The 24,482-nt window shown below is 34.9% G+C and overlaps 1 protein-coding gene across 6 annotated transcripts in view; it reads left to right on the top strand.

Moving 5' to 3' along the window:
• Lpin (phosphatidate phosphatase LPIN) overlaps positions 1-24,482 on the top strand; it is a 162,964-nt gene that overhangs the window by 98,416 nt on the left and 40,066 nt on the right. For 4 of the 6 annotated variants that reach the window (XM_089099287.1, XM_089099290.1, XM_089099289.1 and 1 more), the window contains exons 7-8: positions 14,565-14,768; positions 22,350-22,485. In XM_089099287.1, coding sequence (XP_088955413.1) covers positions 14,565-14,768; positions 22,350-22,485 — 340 coding nt within the window. The remainder of the gene's footprint in view (positions 1-14,564; positions 14,769-22,349; positions 22,486-24,482) is intronic. The other 2 variants (XM_089099291.1, XM_089099293.1) reach the window with 2 other exon arrangements.

Below are 24,482 nucleotides of genomic sequence, written 5' to 3'. Positions count from 1 at the left end.
TATATTTGTATATTTTTGTTTTGAGGTTTCTATTGTACAGCATTTTAAGTGCCGGTTGGACCTGGTAAGTTCCCCCTGAAATTCAGCAAATGGACGCCCATGTTTACCCTACGTTAAATAGTGTCTATTTCAATTACTTTTCGCTATTCAAAAAAGTGCAAAAAGTGCAAATGTTTGATTTGTTTATTTTGAAGCCGTTATTTTAAACTTTTGCTATTATTTTTTTATTGTGCTTCAAACTTCAATAAGTTGGAGTCAATTCTATACAAATAGGAAATTCTTTGTGTATTTACCTATCAGGTTGGGAGAGGGTATAGGGAGTCCAAAAACGGGCCGAAAAGCCTTTTCCCTTATCATTTTGAAGCTTACAACCGAAGTCCTTCACTTCCCTAATTTGCAAAAAAAAAAAAAAATTAATTCTCCTAACAAGATGGGGTCGAAAAAGATACAAAAAACTCTTTTCTCGATCGGTTCCAAACTTATATCCATGTGTCCTCAGTCTGAGGGAACCCCGGTGCAGAAGGTTTATACAGAAAATAAAGATTTTCTCCCCCAAAAACGAAACCCGACAAAGCGCCAAAAAAATTTTCCCGGCCATTCCGTGTAGAAGGAGTTCTGGTTGGACCTGGAAGGGGACTTATTCGATTGGAGATTGAAAGTGAGTGCCCTTTTTAAGGGCTGAAAGTGATTGAAGGGCAGCCACCCTTGTTGCCGTGCTTTTTTTCATACCCACCCCCTGATCCCCATAATATAGGTTCAAAATCTTAAATAGCCTTATGTTCAGAAATGTCAAAATATCTAATAAGCATGCCTCCGATGTTGACATCACCACATCCCCAATCCACAAACACCCCCATGGAAAAGTTTTTGGCAATAGCCAAAACGTTTTGCACTATCAGCCCCTATTGAACTATTCTATGCAATGTTAAGTAGTAAGGTAATTCAAAAGACACTATATTTTGCCTTGTTGTCAAAATGACGTATCCGTAATACCTCGAGAACGGCTCGGGGTATCAAGGTCAAACTTTCAGGGAGTGTTAAAGGGGAGGGGGCAAGTGGACGCTAAATAAGGACTTGTGCAAAAGGGTAGAGCAAAATCAAAAGATACTGTGTGCATCTAGGCTATCTAAATAGATTATGTGTCGGGGGAGGGGCTAAATATGTTTTCTCTCCGGTCAACATAAACTTCTTGCTGAACAAGCCGCTATGGGAACTAGAACATATTCATGGTTAAGCAGCAAGGTAAATCAGAAGACATTATGTTTTGCCAAGTTACCAAAATAGTGTATCTGCAATATCTTTGAAATGGCTTGAGGTATCAAGTTAAAATTTACAGGGAGGATTTTTAGGGGGGCACCCTGAACTCAGATTTTGAACTGGGGCAAGGGGGTGGGCACCCTGAACTCAGATTTTGAACTGGGGCAAGGGGGTGGGGTGGAGAAGGACTAGAAATTTTTTTTTCTTTTCATCTGCCTAAAAATTTTGACGCTTTAAGCCCTTGTGAAACTAGAATCTATTCAATGTGAAACATTGATGTAAGCTTATGGTCCCAGGTTAGAAAAATAGGATATTCGCAATACCTCATTACCGGCTTTGGAGATCGATTCGAGACTTCTAGAGGGTGCTGGGGGGTCAAAAGGAGCTCACATTTTAACTTGGGAAAGGAAAAGAGGTTAATCTAAAGAAACTATGTGGATCTAGGCAATCAAAATAATATATCCGTATTGCCTTGGCAATGGCTTTTGGGATGCAGTTAAAACTTGTAGGTAGGGGGGGGGAGAGTGGGAGACTTAAAATTTTGTGCTGGAGGAGCAGCGACTTAAATTGTGATGTTTCCGATCCATCTAAACGCTTTTGATATATACGCCTCTATGGGAAAGAATGCATTTACTTCTAAGTAGCGAGGTACACCTAAAACACTGTTAGGTACCAGATCATCGAAATACCGCGTCTGCAATATCTCGGGAATGTCTTGGGGTATCAAGTTGACATTTTCAGGGTTTTTTTAGGAAGTAGTGGGGTAAATCGAAAGACTGTTTATTGCTGAAGCTATCAAGATAGTGTATCTGTAATGCCTCGGTAATAACTTGGGAGGGGGGGGGGAGGTTGCGTACTGAAAATTATTGGGAGTGTTTTGAAAGGCTAAGGGGACTTCTGATTTTGTTTAAAAATGGAGAAAGGTGTAAAAATATTTTTGTCTCCTAAATATTAGTTGTTTTTTTTTTCGAAATACAAAAGGCATTTTTTTTTAAACTTTGAAACTTTTTATCTGTAGGTTATTGGATGAAGGAGGCTCTTGCGCACTCAAAAACAATCTTAAGAAAACAATTTTCACAAGAAAATGAGCCCAAAACTTTAGTTTTCAATCAAATAGGACTCATGGTACTTTCGTTCATCGTAGTTACTAGATTTTAAATGTCTTTGATCATTCCAAACTAAAAGATTAAGAGGGATGAAGGAATTATATCCCCCTATTTAGCTTGAAAGTGACTTTTATAAGCTTCTTGGCTAGGTGGAAAGAGTCCTGCGCAGAAAACCCAAATTGAAACTAATTTTGGCTGTATGTGTTTTGGACGCTATCGCCTTCAGAAAGTTTAGCTTTCTGAAGGAAAGAGCAAGAAAGGAAAGAGAAAGAAAGAGCGCATTATTTTAAATACCTAACCGAACGACCTCTATATGTTAAATATTTAATTAAAATATACCTGCAAAGTAGTTTCTCTCGCTCAGGCTAAGCTGATTATTTCCGAATGGACACAGAAAACAGGTTTCATTGCATATCAAGGTTTTATTTTTACATTTTAATATTTTATGATTTCATTTCTGCTCGTCTTTGAAAAACTTCTGTTTTCAAAAACATTTTTCGGTACTTGTCTAGAATCTGGAAAGCACGCAATAAAAGACAGCATCGAAATGTCAAACATGCTATTGATAAACAGGTTTCCGCTGAATAGTGATGTATAAACAAAGGGTTTATCACTCCGGGAACTATATTTAAACTTTAGTTTTTTGGGGTTTAGGGGGACTAAAAGGTACCTAGGTTGAATTAGGTTAAGTTATGTATTTAATATATAATATGCTTTACTCCCCGCTTCCCTCCTAATGTGGAAATATATAGCCCAAATTGCGTTCTGAACTATTATATTTTTATCCTATTTTGTTTTATTTCATTAGCATTAAAGAAATTTCACTTCTCGCGCACTTACTGATTTCTACACAAGTAGCCTACCCATTTCTTTAATTTAAAAATCTAAAAAAGTTATTAGTTTATATACCTAAAAAAAAGAAAAAAATAGTGCGTAGAATTTTTACGGCGTGCGCATTGAAATTTTGATTGATGTTAAATTGTATTACGTCTTAAAAGCATTTATTACGTATCATTTTAAGCATTGTGTAAACTACTCTTAATATGAAGGACAAACAGGCTTTGAACTTCATTATTGTCATAATAAATAGCCTACGCCTGTTTTCTGAGTTATCTAATATGAGTGCATTGGCACCATCTCATGGGATAAAGCGATTGTGTCTCCTTCATTTACAAACAAATTGATTCTGATCCAAGGGGCTGGAGGATATTTAATCCATGGAAAAACCTCTTTTTAAATCGTTTTTTGCTAATGATAACTGCAGTTTCTATTTCAGAAAAGTATATTTTTTGCGTTTGTTTGGATGGGGAGGGGGTTCTTTTTACATTTTAAAGACAGCAACCGGTAAAACCATGTGAAATGAATCTGAGACGGGGAAATCTTTATCCCTAGATGAATATTTCGGCTCTTTATCAAATAGTTGTCCTCAGCAAATCACATATAAAAATGATTAAGACCTAAAAGGTCTTTTTGGTAAACTGTATTAAAAAGAACTTTTAGTTTAGCTGCAAAAAAAAAAAAAAAAAAAAAAAAAAAAAAAAAAAAAAAGGGAATAACATTAAAACATGCTCTTGATTTGTTTTTACCTGAATGAATTGCCTTGTTTCGTGTTGTTTTTCTTCAGCTCAAGTTGAACTTCATTGAAGTCATGATTCTAGGACTTAATTTGGTACTGGTGCATTAGATGGTCACTTCTAAAAAGTCAAGTTTGGTTAATGCTAATGAAATAAAATAGGATGAAAATATAACAGTTTATAAACAAATTTGGGCTATATATTTGCACATTAGGGGTGGGGGGTGATGGGGGTAAAGCATAGCATATATTAAATACATAACCTAACCTAACCTATATTCTCCCCCCCACCTAAACCCCAAAAAACAACGGTTTAAATACCGTAAACGCAATGAACACTACTCTACATTCCATTTCTTAATAGCGGTATCTTTGAAAATAACCGGTCTCTGTCGGGTTTCGTATATCATTGCATGACTGGTTTCCTTGCATAGTATATAAAAGTGACCATCTAATGCACTAGTACCCTTAATTTTTTCAATTTTAGTTTTAATGATCACGCGTTATGTTTTGAGTTTTGTTTGATTTTTGTATGTTCTTTGTTGAGGACGGCCCTTGGAAATATTCATTTGGGGATAAAAATTTCACTGTCTTAGTTTAGTCCCTCATTGGTTCCTCATTTAGTACCTCATTGTACCTCATTGGTACCTCATTTAGTACCTCATTGATACCTCATTGGGTACTTAAATTTTATCCCGACCACGCTCAAGAAGTGAAGTTAGGTTAATCATAATAAAATACACCTAAATATGACGAAAATATAATACTTTAGTAACATAATTATGGAAACGACAACAGAGAATTATGGAAAGCAGGCTACCCAGAACACATTATATGAATACCTAACCAACTCTATATATTAAATATTTAATTAAAATATGCCTGCATAGTAGTTTATCAAACAGTTCGTGGTAACGAACTGTAAGTAAGGAGCGACCCGGCTCAATAGTAGCCGAAACTCTAGAAAACAGAATTTTGATACCAATAGATACATCAAAAGAATCATATTTTAATGCTGATTTCAAATATATAAGTTTCATCAAAGGTTACGCGCCTGAGAAAATTGGGTTGGTTTTCGAAAAAAGGGGGAAAGACCCCCCTAAAATTTACAAAACCATAATGAAAATCACACCATCATATTCAGCGTATCAGAGAACCCTCCTGCAGCGGTTTCAACCTCTTATCCACAAAAATATGGAGTTTTGCAATTTTTGCCAGAAGAAATCTCACGGATGCGTGTTTAGTTGTTTTTGTGTTGTTTTTTTTTCCCAGGGGTGATCGTATCGACCCAGTGGTCCTAGAATATCGCGGAAGGGCTCATTCGAACAGAAATTAAAAGTTGTATTTCCCTTTTTAAGTGACCAAAAAAATGGAGGGCAACTAGGCCCCCTCCCACACTAATTTTTTCCCTAAGTCACCCGATCAAAACTTTGAGATGGCCATTTTGTTCAGCATGGTCGAAAATATGATAACTATGCCTTTTAGGATGACTTAATCCCCCGAAGTCCCCGGGGGGAGGGCTGAAAGTTATGAACTTTACCCAATGTTAACATATAGTATTGGTTATTGGGAAGTATACAGACGTTTTCAGAGGGGATTTTTTCTGGTAGTGGGGGGGGGGAGTGGGTCGGGGGCTATGTGGAGGATCTGACCATGAAGGAAGTTTTCATGGGAGAAGGGACATTGCTATGAAGGGGGCGCCGGATTTCTCAGAATTATTTAAAAAAAGATCAGAAATTATATATATATAAAAAACAAGTTTTTTAACTGAAAGTAAGGAGCAACATCAAATCTTTAAACGAACAGAAAATATTAACTATGTGATTGTCTTCACCCCCTAGTCAATACCTCGCTCTTTAAGCCAAAGATTTTTTAGTACTTTCATAAGAGCTATTTATTCTAATTAACGGCATTTGTGTTTAAGGGGTCATTTTTAAAGAATTGGAACAAAATTCGAAATTTAGCTGAAAGAGCAAGGTATTGACTAGGGGGTGAACCCTCTAATATACGTATTAAAAATTTAAGAATATAGAGGTTCGTTACGTAAGTTAATTCGTAAGTTACGTATATTTATTACTAATAAAAACGTTCGTAAATAAAATTAAACAGGTTTCGAGAAAGCCATTTAACCAAATAAAAGCAAAATTAATATTCAATTTTTTTTTATTATTCATAGACGGTAAGCCAAAATCAAAACCTGCATTAATTAAAAAACGTTCAAAAATTAAATAAAAAAAAAACTATTTTTTTAACTTAAAGTAAGGAACGACGGTAAAAATTAAAACGAACAGAAATTATTCCCTATATGAAAGGGACTGTCCCCTCCTCAACGCCTCGCTCTTTACGCTAAAGTTTGACTTTCTCACAGCTCTATTTTTTTTTAAACAATGAAAAACTTTAGCGTAAAGAGCAAGGCGTTGAGGAGGGGACAGACCCTTTCATATATGGAATAATTTCTGTTCGTTTCAAGTTTTAACGTCGCTCCTTACTTTCAGTTAAAAAAACTTGTTTTTTTATTTAATCAAACAGTTCGTTGTAACGAACTGTAAGTAAGAGCGACCCGGCTCAATGGTAACCGAAACTCTAAAAAACGGAATTTTGGTACCAATAGATACATCAAAAGAATAAGATTTTAATGCTGATTTCAAATATATAAGTGTCATCAAGTTACGTGCATGAGAAAATTTGGATGATTTTCAATAAAAGGGGGGGATACCCCTTAAAAGTTATAGAACCTTAAGGAAATCCACACCATCATATTCAGCGTATCAGAGAACCCTACTTTAGAGGTTTCAAGCTCCTATGTACAAAAATGTGGAATTTTGCATTTTTTGCCAGAAGAAAGATCACGGATGCGTTTTCATTTGTTTTTTTGTTTGTTTGTTTTTCTTTTTCCCAGGGGTAATCGTATCGACCCAGTGGTCCTAGAATATCGTGGGAGGGCTCATTGGAACGAAAATTAAAAGTTCTAGTGCCCTTTTTAAGTGACCAAAAAAAATGGAAGACAACTAGGCCCCCTTCCACTCTCATTTTTTCCCAAAGTCACCCGATCAAAATTCTGAGATGGTAATTTTGTTCAGCATGATCGAAAACATTATAACTATGTCTTTTAGGATGATTTAATCCCTCGAAGTCCCCAGTAGGAGGGAGGAAAGTTATGAACTTTACCTAATGTTAACATATAGCATTGGTTATTAGGACCCGGCTCAATGGTAACCAAAACTCTAAAAAACAGTATTATGATATAAATAGAAACATCAAAGAATTGGATGTTAATACTGATTTCAAATATATAAGTTTCATCAAGTTTAATCCTACTCATCAAAAGTTACGCGCCTGAGGAAATTTGGCTGATTTTCGAAAAAAGGGGGAAAGTTATAGAACTTTAATGAAAATCACACCATCATATTCCGCATATCAGAGAACCCTACTGTAGAGGTTTCAAGCTCATATCTACAAAAAAGTGGAATTTTCCATTTTTTGCTAGAAGAAAGATCACGGATGCGTGTTTATTTTTATTTTTTTTTTTTCCCAGTGGTGATCGTATCGACCCAGCGGTCCTAGAATATCGTGGGAGGACTCATTGGAACGGAAATTAAAAGTTCTAGTGTTCTTTTTAAGTGACCAAAAAAATGGAGGGCAACTAGGCCCCCTCCCACGCTCATTGTTTTCCCAAAGTCATCTGATCAAAATTTGTAGATAGCCATTTTGTTCAGCATGTTCGAAAATATTATAAGTATGTCTTTTAGGATGACTTAATCCCCCGAAGTTCCCGGGAGGAGGGCTGAAAGTTATGAACTTTACCCAATGTTAACATATAGTATTGGTTATTGGGAAGTATACAGTACAGACGTTTTCAGGGGAGATTTTTCCTGGTAGTGAGGGGGGGGTCGGGCACGGACGTAAGCAGGGAGGGGGGCCTCCGGTCCCCCCAAAATCTCACGATTTTTTCATTTTCCCATAATTTTCTGATTTTTCTCACAGAATAATGGGTTTGAAGGATTTGCCCCCCACCCCCGAAACAAATTGCCCCCCCTGAAACAAATTCATGCGTACGTGCCTGGGGGTATGTAGGAGGATCTTTCCATGAAGGAAGTTTTCGTGGGGGAAGGGACATTGCTATGAAGGGGACACCGGACAGTCCAGCATTATTTAAAAAATATTAGAAATTAAATATAAAAAAAAAGCTTTTGAACTGCAACAGCAGCAACACCAAACCTTTCAACGAATAGAAAATATTACATATATGATTGGGTTCACCCCCTAGTCGATACCTCACTCTTTAAGCCAGAGATTTCTTAGTATTTTCATAAGAGCTATTTATTCTAATTAACGGCCTTTGTGATTAAGCGGCCATTTTTAAAGAATTGGAAGAAAATTCGAACTTTCATTTAAAGAGCAAGGTATTGACTAGAGGGCGAACCCCTAATAAACGTATTAAAAATATATTAATATAGAAGGTCGTTACGCAAGTTAATTCATAAGTTGCACATATTTATTACTATTAAAAACGTTCGTAAACAAAATGAAACAAGTTTCGAGAAAGCCATTTAACCAAATAAAAGTAAATTAATAAGAATTTTTTTTTTTAATTATTCATGTACTGTGAGCCAAGATCAAAACCTGCATTTATTCAAAAACGTTCAAAAATTAAATAAAAAAAACAATTTTTTTTAACTGAAAGTAAGGAGCGACATTAAAACTTAAAAAGAACTGAAATTATTCCGTATACGAAAGGGGCTGTCCCTTCCTCAACGCCTCGCTCTTTACGCTAAAGTTTTTATTGTTTTAAAAAATAAAGTTTTGCGACAGAGTCAAACTTTAGCGTAAAGAGCGAGGCGTTGAGGAGGGGAAAGCCCCTTTCATATAGGGAATAATTTCTGTTCGTTTTAAGTTTTTATGTCGCTCCTTACTTTCAGTTAAAAAAAACTTGTTTTTTTTATTTAATCTCACTAAGGCTAAGCTGATTATCTGAATGTTCACACAGAAAAACCGGTTTTTAACAAATCAAACTTCTTGAGTGTGGTCGTGATATTAACACGTAAGTACACCTCATCGTTTTACCTGTTGTTGTCTGTATAATGGAAAGGCAATGTGGTCTTCGTCATTTTTTACATTGAATACCCCGGGTTTGTCCATATAGTGTGGTTCATTTTCACTTCGCAAATTTTACAGACGCTGGTGAAAAAGAGTGTAATAGTACCAAACCTTCGGCGAAAATATTGACAAGAAATGTCTTTCTTTCGAATCAAATAACCATTTAAATTATTAACATGGTTTATTTGAATTTACGGTACTCATCTGTTAAACGAAACACATTCAAGAATTAAGCTGTGTAATATCTAACAATAACCGGTTTGCCTCATCGGAATACAATACGTTCTGCGCGGTCTGTTTTCTAAAGTATTAGCCTATATTATCATCATGTTTTGGTATATTTCATTGAGATTAACCACTGTATATAAATATAAGATCTTATTTATTATTGTTATTTATATACAGTGGGATTAACCTAACTTCACTCTTTGGGTGTGTTTCGTTTAACAGACGTTGACAAGTACCGAATTTACTAATAATTTGTTTTATTTTTTTATTTTAGAAGCATTGAATATATAAGCCTAGTCCAAGTTACTGTCTAGTAATAATAATGCTCGTTCGTTCTGCTACAAAAAGTGGTTTTGCAACCCCATCTTATAGTTATTATGATATCATGCTTTCTTCTACACTATAGTAACTCGGGTCTTGATTATAAGTCAACGTAATATAGCTTTGAATCCTCCTTATTATTTGTTTAAGGTGGTCTCTTGTTTGTCGAAAGACATCATTTCTAGGTTAGGCTGTTTGTAGACTTTGCCAGGCGATATATGTGCATACACTCCTAAAAAAATACTTGAGGACTTATCTAAAAATTGCGGATAACTTACTATTGGTTACAATAAATCAAGTTGTTATACGGCTTTATAAGTTAAAATAATTGAACAGGTAATACCCTGTCGAATTTGGGGTTTCCTTCTTTCCCTACTTTATTTTCAATAAGAATTAGGAGGAGGTCAACATCACCTGACATATCTGATTTGGCCAAGCCGACTCCTTCTATGAGAACTTTGGCTGTTTTATTCAAGCTGCATTTTGTGACTTATTTTGGCAAACATGAAGCTGTAGTTCAGCTTGTTCTATGAATTTACACCCTCAGAAGCTCAGCTTGTCCTACTGATAATTTCAATCAGTATTTCCCTATTGTATGTTTACAAGACGGGCAGAAGTTTGCCCTTTTCTAAAGTGTGTTTTATCTCCCTTTTACAGCTGCAATAATAAGCTCTGGATCTCGAAATTTCGTGATTTCTGAGCTGCAAGAAAAATATTCTTTATATTTACAATATATATATTTATATGTATGTATTATATATATATATATATTTATATGTATATATTATATATATATGTATTTATATATATACTATATTATATATATATATAATATATATATATATATATATTTATTTATATATATATAATATATTATATATATAATATATTATATATATAATATATTATATATAATATATATATATATATATATATATATATATATATATATATATATATATATATATATATATATATATATATATATATATATATATATATACAATATATCTATATTAACATTACCTGGTTGGTTGTTTCTCTCTTCTCTAAAATATGCTTCGTCTGACTTACTGCCGTTTGAATAGCTGCGGCTGATCTACTCTCTGCTACAGCCTGGGCGTGGTACAATCTCGCTTTTTCTCTAAAATGGTTGCAGCGGTAGTTGCAACCTAGTAAAGAGCGAACCACAGCCCATAGTAACCTAAAGTTTAAAACGCGTTTAAAAAAAACTGCCTTGTAAAAAAATTACCATTGGTCACTGATTCAGGAATGGTAACTTTTATTTCGGTTCGTCTTAAAAGTAAAAGTTTCTTGTGAAAAGAAATTTATGGTGATTTGGAAAAAAAAGCCTGAAACCCCTTGAAAATTGGCGTCAGATAAAAATGAAAAAGTGTACCATTGGAATCAGCAAAAGCTATTTCTCATATCGTGGATCTTTTATAGCTCATTATATTGCTCATATCTACGTCCTTCATATAAATTCCACCATCGGCAAGTTCCTAATGGCACTAAAAACAGCACTTTTGGCACCGTGTCTCAAGTGGAAAAGCGTGGGCTATTGGGCTAGCAGAACTTATCAGTGTTGTTTAACGGCACAATTGAAAGCTATTGCTCTTATATACGTGCTTTTTTTTATTTATCAATTCTACCATTTTTAAGTGCGATGTAGCCCTGAAAACAACGCTTTCAGTGCCTGCCAATTCTTTAGTGAGTACAAAAACTATGAAATACAAAACAGTTACTATTGCAATAGTTATGTCCCAGAACCCTTAACTGGAGGTTTACAAGAACCCCTCCCGTACATTTCTCCCTCCAACCCCCTGAGTAAGTATAATAAATCGTCTGCTCATCAGTAAACTACTGAAACATTAGCAGGCTACCACACCATCGTAGATAGATTTTTAATGGCTCAATTAAAAGCTATTGCTTGTATTTACTAGGTTTTTAGAAATTCTACCATCTATTAGAATTCACATATTTCAATGTTAACTAGTTTCTTGGGTAAATTTGCGATGAACTCTTTGTCATGTTTCAAGCATTAGCAGCAACCCAGTAAAGACCGAACCACATCCCATAGTAACTAAAAATTTGAAAAAAATGTTAAAAGGGTCCTTTTTTTTCTTCTTCTTTTTTCCAGGTCTACCGGGTTACTAGAACATCATAGAGAGATGCTTAAGAGCTCATTCAAAAGAAATTTCTCATATGTACGTGGTAATATAAATTCAACCGTCTGCAAGTGCCATATGGCACGAAAAGAGGCACTTTTTATCCCGTTTCTTGAGGGGTGGGGCTACCGGGATACCAGAACATCCTAGATAGATTTTTGATAGCTCGTATAAAAAATATTGCTCATATCTACGTTCTTCATATAAATTCCACCATCTGCAAGTTTCAAACGGCACTTAATTGCCATGTCTCAAGTGGAAAGCCTGGGGCTAGTGGGCTACCGCAACTTTTTAGATTGATCTTTAATGACACATTTGAAAACTTTTGCTCATATCTACCTGCTTTTTATCAATTCTATCATTCGTAAGTGAGATGTAGCACTGAAAACAACACTTTATGTGCCACTTCTTAAGTGGAAGATCTTGGAAGCATAAAATGGTAGTACTGTAATAATTATGGTCCAAAACCCTTAACTGGAGGTTTGCAAGAATACCTCCCGCAAATTCCTCCTCCAGGCCCCCTTAATAAGCTACGGAATTAAAGTCCTACAAATACCAATATATTAAATTACATTATTAGACACTTTTTATAGAATAAAAATATTATCAATCCCTTTTAGGATCAATCCCTTTTAAGGTAAAACAGCAATCCATTTTAGGATTGTTGCTCTTTTTTACTTTTAATTTGGTATCACTTCTGCACAATGGCTCATTTCAATGACTGGCTTTCTTTTTGGTTCTGAAATGGACATGTCGTGATTAGTTTGTACACAAGTTCGAACTGCTCTACGCGAATTGGCATGAAAAACTGATCGAGAAGTACTATCCATTTATACTTTTTTAGAAGCGCGGTAAGTCTGGCCTTCCCTCAAAATTGTTGAGGCTCTCCTTTAGTTTTGAAAAACGTAAAATTTTTGACTGCCTATTATTTTTTGTGGCCACCTGGATGGTGCTTCCACTTTTAGGGTGATTTAATATTGAGCGGGTGGTTGGGAGATCATTTTCATGACGAAGATTTTGTTTAGCAAAACAACCAGTGGCATCCTCTTTTTCTTCAGCTACCTCAAAAATTTGTTTTCCTGTTTTCAAATATTGATTGTTTAGATTAACATTAAGAATAGTGTGTATGATTAAATGTTATAATGGTAAGCATAGATGCGCGTAGTTCTGCCCTTTAGGGGGGGGGGGCAAAGGAAATTATTCTTGAAGAGGGATGGGGGCATCACCATCTCCCTCTGTGCAGTTATGATAATAATCATCTCTAGATCTAGATATTGCCTTAAGAGTTGAGTGACCTGTGCCTCTTTTGACAATTGTAAGACTCGGATCGTACACTGGGCTGATTTAGATTGTAAACAACTTTAAATATCCTAGAACAGTGATACCTCTCCTTTTTAAACCCAACTCAAGGTACAATCGAAATTTTTTTTTTATATATTTATGGCAGAGTGCAACCTGGAAATGTGCCAGGGAGATACGGGTTGTAAAACACTGGCATGGATGAAATTTTGTCGATAAAAACAATAATCTGTCAATTGGAATTTTTGGATCTAAAAGGGCCAGTCTAAATGGCATTTTGCTATTAAAAAAAAAAAAAAAAAAAAAAAAAAAAAAATGTGCTGAATTAATTTGTAAAACGAAAAGGTTAGCTTGGCTGAATACATTTACCTAAGGCAGCACTGGATCCAGGATTACATGAGAGGCAGCTGTATTGATGATGATTTTGATAACTTTTATTCGACATATTTTTATAAGTGTAAGTGAGTAATGAACAAAGTTAAGCTGCCTCCAACCCAGGAGGGATCATCTGGATCTGCCACTGACCTAAAGGCTGTAAGTTGCAATTTAGAATGTCATGGAATTTCATTTCTGTAATTATCCTATTCTTCATAGTGGTTTTAATAATGTTTTGTAAACATTATTTCGTCCGTCCCAGATGTATTTTTCTAAGTAATGTGCTTAAATTCAATGTCAATGTTTATAGTTCGGTATTTATTGAGAGCCTTTAGGCCCCCATCCCCAGAAATCTTGACATTTTTAGGCTTTTTCCTATATGTTCTTATATTTTTTTTTTTTTGTTTAGCTCACCTATTTTTTTCTAATTTGTCCCTTCTCATGCAATAAATTCATGCATATTGCCTAAACTAGTTACTAGTATATGCTGAATGTTAGTTTAACGCCCATGGGGCATAATTGGCGCTGGAGGATTGTTCTTTTTCCTTTTTTTGTCATGATATTTCTTGTTCCGGTTATTACTTGAAACACTTGCCTCTTTTTTAGTAAATTCACCTCTGAATCCATTTAAGCAATCTCATTTTTCAGATCATTTTCTAAAAAAAAGAGGAAAAATGTGCGAGTCGCGCATTTCCTTTTTTGATACAATGATATATTCACGCCTGGAATGCACTGTTCGTACTCTTGCTCTTTGATTTTTTGCACAATTTCATCCTGTCCGCTTTTTTATACCTAGGCCTTTACAGGGGGGTTCAAGGGGCCTTTTCCCTCCTTCCTTCTATGAAGAATGGAATCAAGAAGTATATTCCGAATGTGATTTTATTCATTAAGTTATGCATGTCAGTAACATATTTTCATTTTAAAACTCAATTTTAAACCTCCTCTCTTCTGCAAAATTATTCTTCAGGTCCCCATGATTCGCGGAGCCGTAAAAGAGTAGCTGCAATTATTTACTTATTTTCTGCCACGTTGTGCTGTTACTAATTATCACTGAATTATTTTTGCTATTTGTATTAATTCTGATTTAATATCAGTTTTTGGCTTTGCTTATTATTATTTCTTTCTTTTTTTTGTTCGCAGATAATCAAGCGCATGTGCAAGGCTCTATGTTTAAGTCTATGTTTGGTCTACTTAGGCAGTCGAAAAAGGAGCAGCAGGACCCTTTAGCTGAAGGAGGAGTGTATCTGGATGATTTGAATTTGGATCGAATGGACCCAGAGCTGGCCGCCATTTATTTTCCTAATGCTGCTTATGATCCTAACCACCATCGAAAAATTGAAAAAGGTCTTTCCACGTAATCTTTTACACTTGATGCTCCTGCATACGATTAATTTTTGTTGTTCTACCATTTTGAATTACAACCCCAAGAAGAACCTTTTTTTATAACCCAAATGAATGCAAAGGGATTTGGGGAGGGGGGATGAGGGTATTGAAATTAAAAAAATCAGCTCTAACTCTAATATCTAAATTTTGTGGGAGGGGGCTTTGGTGGTCATCGAGTGATTTCTGGGTTAGAAAAATATCCAATTGTTTATATATATATATATATATATATATATATATATATATATATATATATATATATATATATATATATATATTTATATTTAAACCTATACCCATATGTTCAAATGGCCCAATCCTTGGGGGGAGGGTTAGAGCAGAGAAGAGAGTAGGTCAAAATACGAGCAAATTGCGTTTTTTCATTGTTTGTCAATCTTTTTATGAGATTTTCAAGGAATACTTGAAAGGTAATTTATTGGGGCCTTTTCCAAGAAGGGAAGAGCAAATTTTTTAAAGTCGATATTTTGGAAAAAATGTTTACAGATGACCAATCGCCGCTCCCTTAAATTGATGTTGAATAATCCATTTTTAGGCGAATGGAGCTATGCAAAACTATTCTGTGTTTCATTGTTCGTAAGCAATCCTATTAGTAATTTTCCTGCTACATAATTTAATCGCTTTAAGGGAATAGTACGCACTGCAGAGATAGGAGCAGGTCGATAATTTCCCTTATCCTTTCAATGTTGCTATGTCGTTTTTGGATGTCTATACGACTAGACAGATAAAGCTGGCAACAAAACAAAGGGGCGTGTTAATTTAATAATAGGCCTTTTGCTAATATTGGATGTCGCTTGACAATCTGATTTCACTTCATAATTCGAAAATTCGTTTCTCCTTTGGATCGTCAAGTGAAATCCTCCTTCAGAGTAAGATCTTCGATTTTGGTTTGTAAAAAAAAAAAAAAAAAAGCAAATATTAAGAATGGGAACAAATATGCTTTCGTTGCTGTGGTGTATTTGTGGTGTTTTGCTGTGGTGTATATGTGGTGTACTTTGAGCGTGTGTAGTTTTGTCTAGTTTATGTTTCGAAATATGTTGTGTACGGGTGTGGACAAGTCATAAAATTAGAGTGAGAGTGGTGGTTTAATGACTCACTGAAGCATCAAGTCACCTGAGGCTAACACAGCTACCCACTCTTCTCCACCCCAGTCCCTTCGAAGCTTGACTCTTTACTCTCTCTCTCTCTCTCTCTCTCTCTCTCTCTCTCTCTCTCTCTCTCTCTCTCTCTCTCTCTCTCTCTCTCTCTCTCTCTCTCTCTCTCTTGAAGTTCCAGTTTCCTTTAAATCCTTTCTCGTGAGCTCTTCCTGCTCCACTCGAGCAGACCTCTGAGGCTTCTCATGACATCTCCCTGCTCGTCCTGCTTTTTGTTTACTGAAGACTGATTGCCAAAAAGTACATTTTTTGGCAATGTGCCATCCTTCGTCAGTAAAACATGACTTTACGTTCTCAGCCTTTCATCATAGGCCTAAAAAGTGGAATCCAACTACGTTATTGTACATCTTATTATTTGACATAGGTTAGTCAATTGAGTTCCTAAAAGTGTCCTTAGATGATTGTCCTGAAACACATTTAGGATATGTTCCTTAACTTTTCAAGGTGCCCATGTATTGGACCCATACTTGACCATTGACTACTGTCATTGCTGTCATGACCACCCTCCAATATCCTAATCTTAATTCGACTACTTGTTTCCCCATTTCCCATATTCCTTTCAGCTGCGAAACAAAACGCCCTGAGCCTTTTTTGAAACCCTGAACTTGTTGCATCTTAAATACATGCACCATCTTTGATAATATTGCTATTCAGGTAAGGAATTCATTCGGGTCAATTTCCTCTTCTTTCCTTCCTCTTTCATCTTTTTATCTCTTTCCTCTAACATATTTCCTTCCTCCTCATTGATTCGTAGTTTAAGTGGTGCATCCGTCTTTTCATTAATTTTGAACTCAGACCCTGAATTATTAAAATCTTGTATATTTCTTTTATTTTTATCAAACATTTATCGATAACTCTTGAACTGTCTCTATGCTATTAATTCTATAAGAGTTTTACCCTCCCATTTGCTCATTGCGTTACAAAAGTTTGCTAAATCAACCATTATTCCCCAAAATTAAAATATCAAAGCTCGAATTGGAATATGTCCAAAGATAAATAGAGCGAAGAAGCTGGCTATATATAAAAACAAAGTATAAACTGAACGGATCGGAGACAAAAATTGACCTTGTCATAAAGCAAGCAGCTGAGACAATTCAAAGACAAGGTTCAATGCTGGTTTTGATTTATATGCATCAATCTTTGCGCGGAAAGAAGTATACTGAGTTACCGGTATTTACTTCTGTGTTTGGGCACGGAGAATTTTCTTTAGAGCATTTAGTATGTACTCGGTAAAATTAGTATCTAAAAATAAAATATTTAATGTTTGATTTATGATAGCCCCCCCCCCCCAAAAAAAAATCAAAATTTTTAGGTATACATCCTTCTACCTTTTCTCTTTTTCCGTATAAGCTTTAAGAGCTTTGTGTTTATTTTAGAGCAGTGTCCCCATCCCCCCTACCAACACGTTTCTGCGTACTTGCCCGCCTTGGGAGTTATGTATCATAGATAAGGAAGGGGCAGTCACCTTTTATACCATCACAGTTATCAGTGATCTTCTTGTTGGGTTACTTTTGTCGGTTATAGGTTATTTGTGTAAATATTCTAAGAAAAAAAGTCACCGAATTTTTGATCAGCTTTACCAAATTGTTGGATATCTATGTGCCCATTTGCCCATTGCCCGTTTGGGCAATGAGCTCATCCGTTTTTTAGTTCTTTTTTGTTGTTGTTTTTTTAGGAAATAATTCGACAATTGTTTATTTCAATGTATTGATTATTTAGACCTCAACCACGCGAGAAAAGTTTGATTCTTGAATAGCAAAGAATTACGTTTATTACGGGTAATTAAATTTTAAGGATTTCTCAGCTTAGTATTGAAAATTCAGAAAGATTTTTCGAGATCTTTGTTACAAATTTCATCTCTGTGTATTTTTGGGTATCTGGAACTTTTGCTCCCCTTGGTGGCCATCCACTTAAACTAAGGGTATGAGCTTTGTGCATCCTGAGTATATATCCAGGTTATTTGTTTTATGGTACGTAGAGCTACTCAGGAGGGATGATTTGTCCCTGAGACTGATCGTCCTGGAAACTAGAAAATAGGAGTCTTAAGTGCATTGTTTTCGCGCCCCGCCCTCTAAATAAAACTGGTCAAACATGCAGTTCCCTTAGAGTTGGAAACTCTAAGGTTGGAAACTCTATTGTATTTTTCGACTATGCTGAACAAAATGTCTATCTCAAAATTTTGATCGGGTGACTTTGGGGGAAAAAGAGCTTGGGAGGGGGCCTAGTTGCCCTCCATTTTTTTAGAGTTGAAAACTCTTAACAACTTTACGACCGGTTAAGAGAATATTTGAAACAGAAAGAGCTGTTGTTGTTTTTTTTATTTTTTCTCCGAGAATTTTTTAGAAAAACTAGCCAAGAAAGCAACTTGGAAGCGAGAAATCGGCAAGACCACCTTGGATGATCTTAGTTTTAAAATATGTCATCTTCTGTCAGAACTTAGTTTACTAAAACTGAAAGACCCTTTTTGCTAGGTCACTTCAGGATTTAGGCAGAGTTACGACGGCGGCTGAATGAATTTTGAGGATGGCCAGGAAAAAATACAAATGAAGTACTTCTGTTACCGTGACTGTCCGGGATTCGTGAATGGCGAGATTCACCGGTGAATGTCCAAAATCCTTTTTTTTTTCCTTGGATTTAGTCAGCGTTGCCAGTCAACTTTTTTAATTTAATGCAAGATTTAATCATGGCAGGTTAGGTTAGACTAGGTTTGGTTTAGTTAAGCTGGGCTAGGTTACCTTAGGTTAGGTTTTTAGCCCAATAATGATATTTATAACCAAATCTAACATAACCTATACTAACACAGTCTAACTTAACTTCAACTTTTGGGACATTCACCGGTCAATGTTGATATTAACCAGATTTTGGACATTCACGGTAACACTTCTATTTTATTTTAAGGTTTTTCAAAATGTTATCCTTTACGTGCGTCACCTTTCTCCGTGTGTTTGAGCTGGTCTTTTATGTGTTGGTTTCATTGCTCTGAGATTCCCTCAGAAACCAACCTCACAGAGGATCGTATACTCCCTTGCGTGCTACCACTGACGACTCTAAGTTTGTTGCCCCTTAAGATTTGGAATAAAAAGACGTCTCAACATGTCAAGTCTGAACTCAAAGGTAAATGAGTCATGTGAAAACTTGATAGGGACCAGTTTGGTTTGATCTGGTGATGGTTAAAGGACAATTTTCCTTCTTGGTGAGCTCTCACTCATTTACTATAACGCTACATGACTGACATATCAATGCGTTATAGAGGATTAATGGGAACAAAACCCATGGGATTGAAGAACGTGGCTACATTGCACTTTTTATTTCTGTTCTAAAATGTAAGCCAATTTTCCAAGGAAAACAGGAAAACAAGAAAAACAATTTTCCTTCTTGGTCGATTTTTGCGCACTTTTTGTTACACTACATGACTTACGTACAATTGCGATGTAGGGGAATAATCTCTAAAAAACCCACGAGTTTGAAGAACGTGGCTACATTGCACTTTTTATATGAGTTGTAAAGGTGTAAAAACTCGGTTGGCACTAATTTAGTTTGTGCGGTGATTGGTACTTACAGAAAATTTTCTTTCTTGGTCGCTTTTCACGCACTTTTTAAAACACTTGGCACACGAAAGATCATATGCAGTTTACATGACCTATATACAACTTCGTCCTAGAAGAATAATGACAACATGGGTTAGAAGAATGTAGCCCACATTGCACACTTTCTTTGAAACTTCCCTAATGTTAGTGGGGAAATCGATTGATTTCTTGTTTCCGGGCTCATACCAATTCTAGTGTCGTCCTATTTTGTCCTTTTTTATAATATTAAAAAATAAAATATAATATTACAATATTTGTCCTTTTTATATAATATTGTAATATTATATTCTAGTGTCGTCCTTTTTTTTAATATTACTTTTGACAACATGTCTTGAACTTCCTTCTCTCAATCTTCTTTTTTATGCTGAAAATAATACTTTTGATACGCTGCGTTTGAGTGTCTTGTTCCCATTCTCTTTCCTCTAGTTGTTCCCGCCCATTTTCCTTTCTGGATTTTCTTCATTCCAATCCGTACATACCAATCTTATTTTTAAGACAAATTGGCGACTATGTACCGGGGTAAAGCTAACTTGCTATTGCATCTTGACTGTAAGAAAATGTGATACTTCCGTGTTATAGCGACCCACTTTGATCTTGATCTGTAATGAAACTGGTTTTCTGTATCCACCTGGAGATAATCAGCTTAGCCTGAGCGAGAGAAACTACTTTGCACTTATATTTTGATTAAATATTTAATATATGGAGGTGATTAGGCTAAGTTAGGTACTTAACATAATGCGTTCTGGGCGGCATGCTTTCCATAATTCTCTGTTGTATTTTCAATAAATTTACTTCTGAACTATTATATTTTCATCATATTTTGGTTTATTTAATTAGGATTAACCTAACTTCACTTCTTTGGTGTGGTCACTATAACACGTAAGTACCGAAACTACTTCTTGAAGATGATAGATATCAGTGTCGACTACGGTGACGCAAAGAAGCATTTACATGACGTTGAACGTTCTCCATTCGTGCTGTTCTAAATTAGGCCCATCCACACTAGAATTGATTGTATTCCAGTTCAGTGTCAAAAACCGAATTTCTATCGTCATAAATCCTTCTATTGTTGTTTTCGAGGAAGCCTGATTTTCAAATCATAAGAAATAAAACGATGTTGTTTCAGTTAATTCCATTATTAAAATGGTATTCTCATTAATTATGTTATTATTACGATGAAGACCTAACAACTGACGAAAAAACGAGAATATAAGGAAGGGGGGAGGTGAAAATTAGGCTGCAGTTGAAATCTGCAACACATCATCTTTTTTTTTTTAACTTTCAATATTATTGTATACTACAGATTACACCCAGGAAATCCCCTATATAGAAAGTATGTTTAAGCTGGATGCGTGGATGCATGAAGTGAGATCACGTAAGTGTCGTCCATTTCCTTTGCTCAAATGGTCTTTTCTAACGTGGTTTCAAGATCTGACGTGGAAAATCCCGAGTTTAGTGATCGGCCAATGTTATCGAAGCAAATTTTAATCTGAATCGCTTCCTCAACAAACCATACTGCTGCGTCCACGGATCAGAACCTCCTAGGACAGTTCACATCAAAAAAATTTGTTCTTTAATTATAGTGTTGGTCTGGAGTGCCTTAGGGACGCTATCGGGCTTTTTTTCATTAAAATAGAGAGTTTATTATTGTTTCTAGGGGTAAATATGTTCAGTAATGGAAATCTTTTTATTCCCAGTAATTAAAGACAAAAATATTTTTTTGTTTCAACTAGGCGTAACAACGACTTATGTAACAAGGGGTATAGCCCAACTGCCTAAGAACTACAAATTTTGACATGCAGCAGTAGTTACATATTTTAGATCTGATGGCTGGTTGTGTATTTACTTTGAAGCTATATGAAATTTTTATTTTATTTTAACAAGCCTCAAGTGGCTCAGTGTCATTGTCCTGGAAAAAATTAAAGCTTTAACATAAAAATACTGAAAAATCTAATAGGGAAGGGTTTACGGGGGAGCTGTTTCATTGAAGATGAAAATGAAGTCCTTTTCTACAATGTACACAAAAACGTGTTTATTATGTGGTGAACTAAGTATTGAAAACTCGAAACAATAATAAAACAGGTATGACACATTGGAATTGGACATCGATTTTGGGTCTCTCTGTGTTTGCCTTCCTGAATAGATCAAGCAAGGTTTTCCCCCCAAAAAAAGATAAAAAACGTAAATGTTTTAGGAACGTGATACATAACTCCTAAATGGCGACCAACATAACTCTAACTCTAAAGCTCAATAACATCTGTGTCAATAAAACACGCGTATGGCATAATACCAGTAAACAGACCATTCTTCAGTTGACAGCCCTATAAGTAAAGAATATAAAGATTTCTTTTTTCTTTTTTTTTTATTTTCTTTTTTGTATTATTTTCTTAGTCTAATAATTTTGCTTTATATCGTTAGTTTGATCTGAATTCCCTGAAAAAAGCGCCGAGCATAATTTTGCAAGACACGATTATGCAATAGAACTTACAAAATAGTTTGGTTCTCAAACTAGTTTTTATATATCGTTTCCTTTTTCTAATAGCATCGTTTTCGATAGGTTACATAAGCATTTATTGTATAAGAATATTGTATATATAAAGGTATAGCCGAGAAATGTTTCAATCTCCTGAGATTCAGCTTAGCCAAGGGTTTACCGTATTAAAAAAAATACTTTGCATGATTATATTGCATAACAAACATTTTTTTTTTTTGTCCAAGTATATCAAAAAGATATTTTACATTTTTAATATACTTGGTTATTTACCACGTACATTTGCTTTTAGTTCAACCTAAAGACGATGATGTTGAGTCAGGTCATGGACTATCCCTTCCAAATTCTCCTAACACTATTTATGGTTATCCGGATAGGCATGGGATTGAAAGCGATTTAGAAGAAGGAAGAGACCCTTTTATGTCGAGGTACGCTTTTTATGTATCCTCTTTTTTTCAATTTGTATTTTTTTTTCATATTTATCCATGATTGGCAGGTTTTTATGGGTTTTACTAACTCAATTATTATCAACAACCTAATGTTAAATTATTTCACAAATTTTTTCTACATGTTTTACTTGGTAATGCATTTATCACATTTGTCCAGGTTTAGCAGATTTTCATATATTTTATTAAGTCAATCATTATCCACAAATTTGCCTAATTGTTAAATTGTATCACATATTTTTTTCTTTAGTTGTAGTAATTTCTTATCTACATTTTGTATATAAAAATGATCAAGACCTGCTATTGGTTGTGACTTACAAGCCCTATAATCAGGCTAAGGAAGGAGCTGATAAATATTCGAATGGAAATGGTTAACATCTTCAGAAGTATTCTTCTGTTAATCTTGTGGCGTAATAACCAGGTAAGATAATTAAGAATAATGAGATACAAAATAAAAGATAGAAAGAACTTCGAGACACAGAAAACATTTAATGATACATGAAACTGATTGAATATTAGGCATTGATCATGCGCAAAAAAATCATTCAAAAATACTACTAGCAGAGGAAGTCACCTCTTCATTGATATTTTCCTAGCTAAGTGACTCATAAACAGGAAGGATATGTGAAAGCACAGGATGGCTGGCCCCCAACCTCTCATTGCACTTCTTGGCTGAAGGGCCAAACCCTATCATTCCAACAGTCGCTTTCATTTTCAGCATAAAAAAGGCCACATGACATGACAAGGACGTGGCATGAATCATGTCTAGTGGCATAGCAGTCTCTTCTGGACCTTTAAACGCTGATATATAACCCCAAGTCGTTTCTTCGAATAATATGGGACATGTCGTTTTACGTCAATAGTCTTTCAGAACGCTGCCATCTCGGGCACACTTCTGGCCAGTTTGAAAACGCCTTAAAATAAAGTGGCCTTGAAAACCCTGGATGAGACTCACAAATTATTCATAAGCCTAGATCGTCTATCAGCATGGATAATTATGAATATTATTGTAAATAATTTCTACTAATAATTCTTCTTTGAAATTATTTCCCATGTTTTGGTTCATATGCGAACGGTTGTGGTAGCACATTCTCTGCTTGGCAATGCGTGGCCCAGGGACCAATCACAGCTAAAGCAAGGTTGGGTGACAGGCTTGCTACTTGTCCCTGTAAAAAATACCCAGCAATTGGAACGTCGGTTCGACTCCTTGTATGTCAGCAATGGCCCTGGGGGATTTTTGTCTTTTATTCTTTTCTGATAATGTGTGATAATCACCTATTAAACTGAATGCATATCTCTGTAGGCAGAAGAGAAAGAGAGAACTTGGTATTTTATTTCTTTGTTAGGTCAAAGACCCGTATTTGCTATAAGTATTACAAGTGATAAAGTAAATGTTGTTAAGGGCCAAATTATTGTTTAAGGGCCCTATTTTGTTTGTGGAATTTTGTCTTTTGTCGGAGACTCATTCAATTAAATCGTATGTGGTACATATGATTCCCGCAAACACTTTCAATTAAACCTTATGAAACATCAATAAATATATGAATTCTGTCAAAGTTATGTTTTTTGAACATTTGGCTGCATAAAATGTAAAACTAATATATAACATAAAAATATTCGGCCCAATAGCATAAAAGAATAGAAATTTATGGAACATGAATTAAAAAAAAATATACAATAAAAATACAATAAAAAAATAACTATATTTTATATACAAGTATATCTCGTATGTCTATTATAATTTAAGAATATAAAAAATGTAAAAATAATAGTCAAACATGAGAATATTTGGCAAAAAAGCATAAAAATATAGAAATTTAGAGAGCATAAATTAAAAAAAATATATTTTTACAATATAAAATAATATTAGAATAACTTTATTCATGTATATTTATTATAACTTGAAATTATAATAACATGACAGAAATTATATTCAAAATACAAAAATAATAGGTAGATATGAAAATATATTTCTATCA

Source organism: Artemia sp. Qi Xiang Cuo, chromosome 13 (assembly GCF_049724085.1).
Source record: "Artemia sp. Qi Xiang Cuo chromosome 13, ASM4972408v1, whole genome shotgun sequence".
Lineage (NCBI taxonomy): Eukaryota > Metazoa > Arthropoda > Branchiopoda > Anostraca > Artemiidae > Artemia > Artemia sp. Qi Xiang Cuo.
This window is presented reverse-complemented; position numbering and strand designations above follow the sequence as displayed.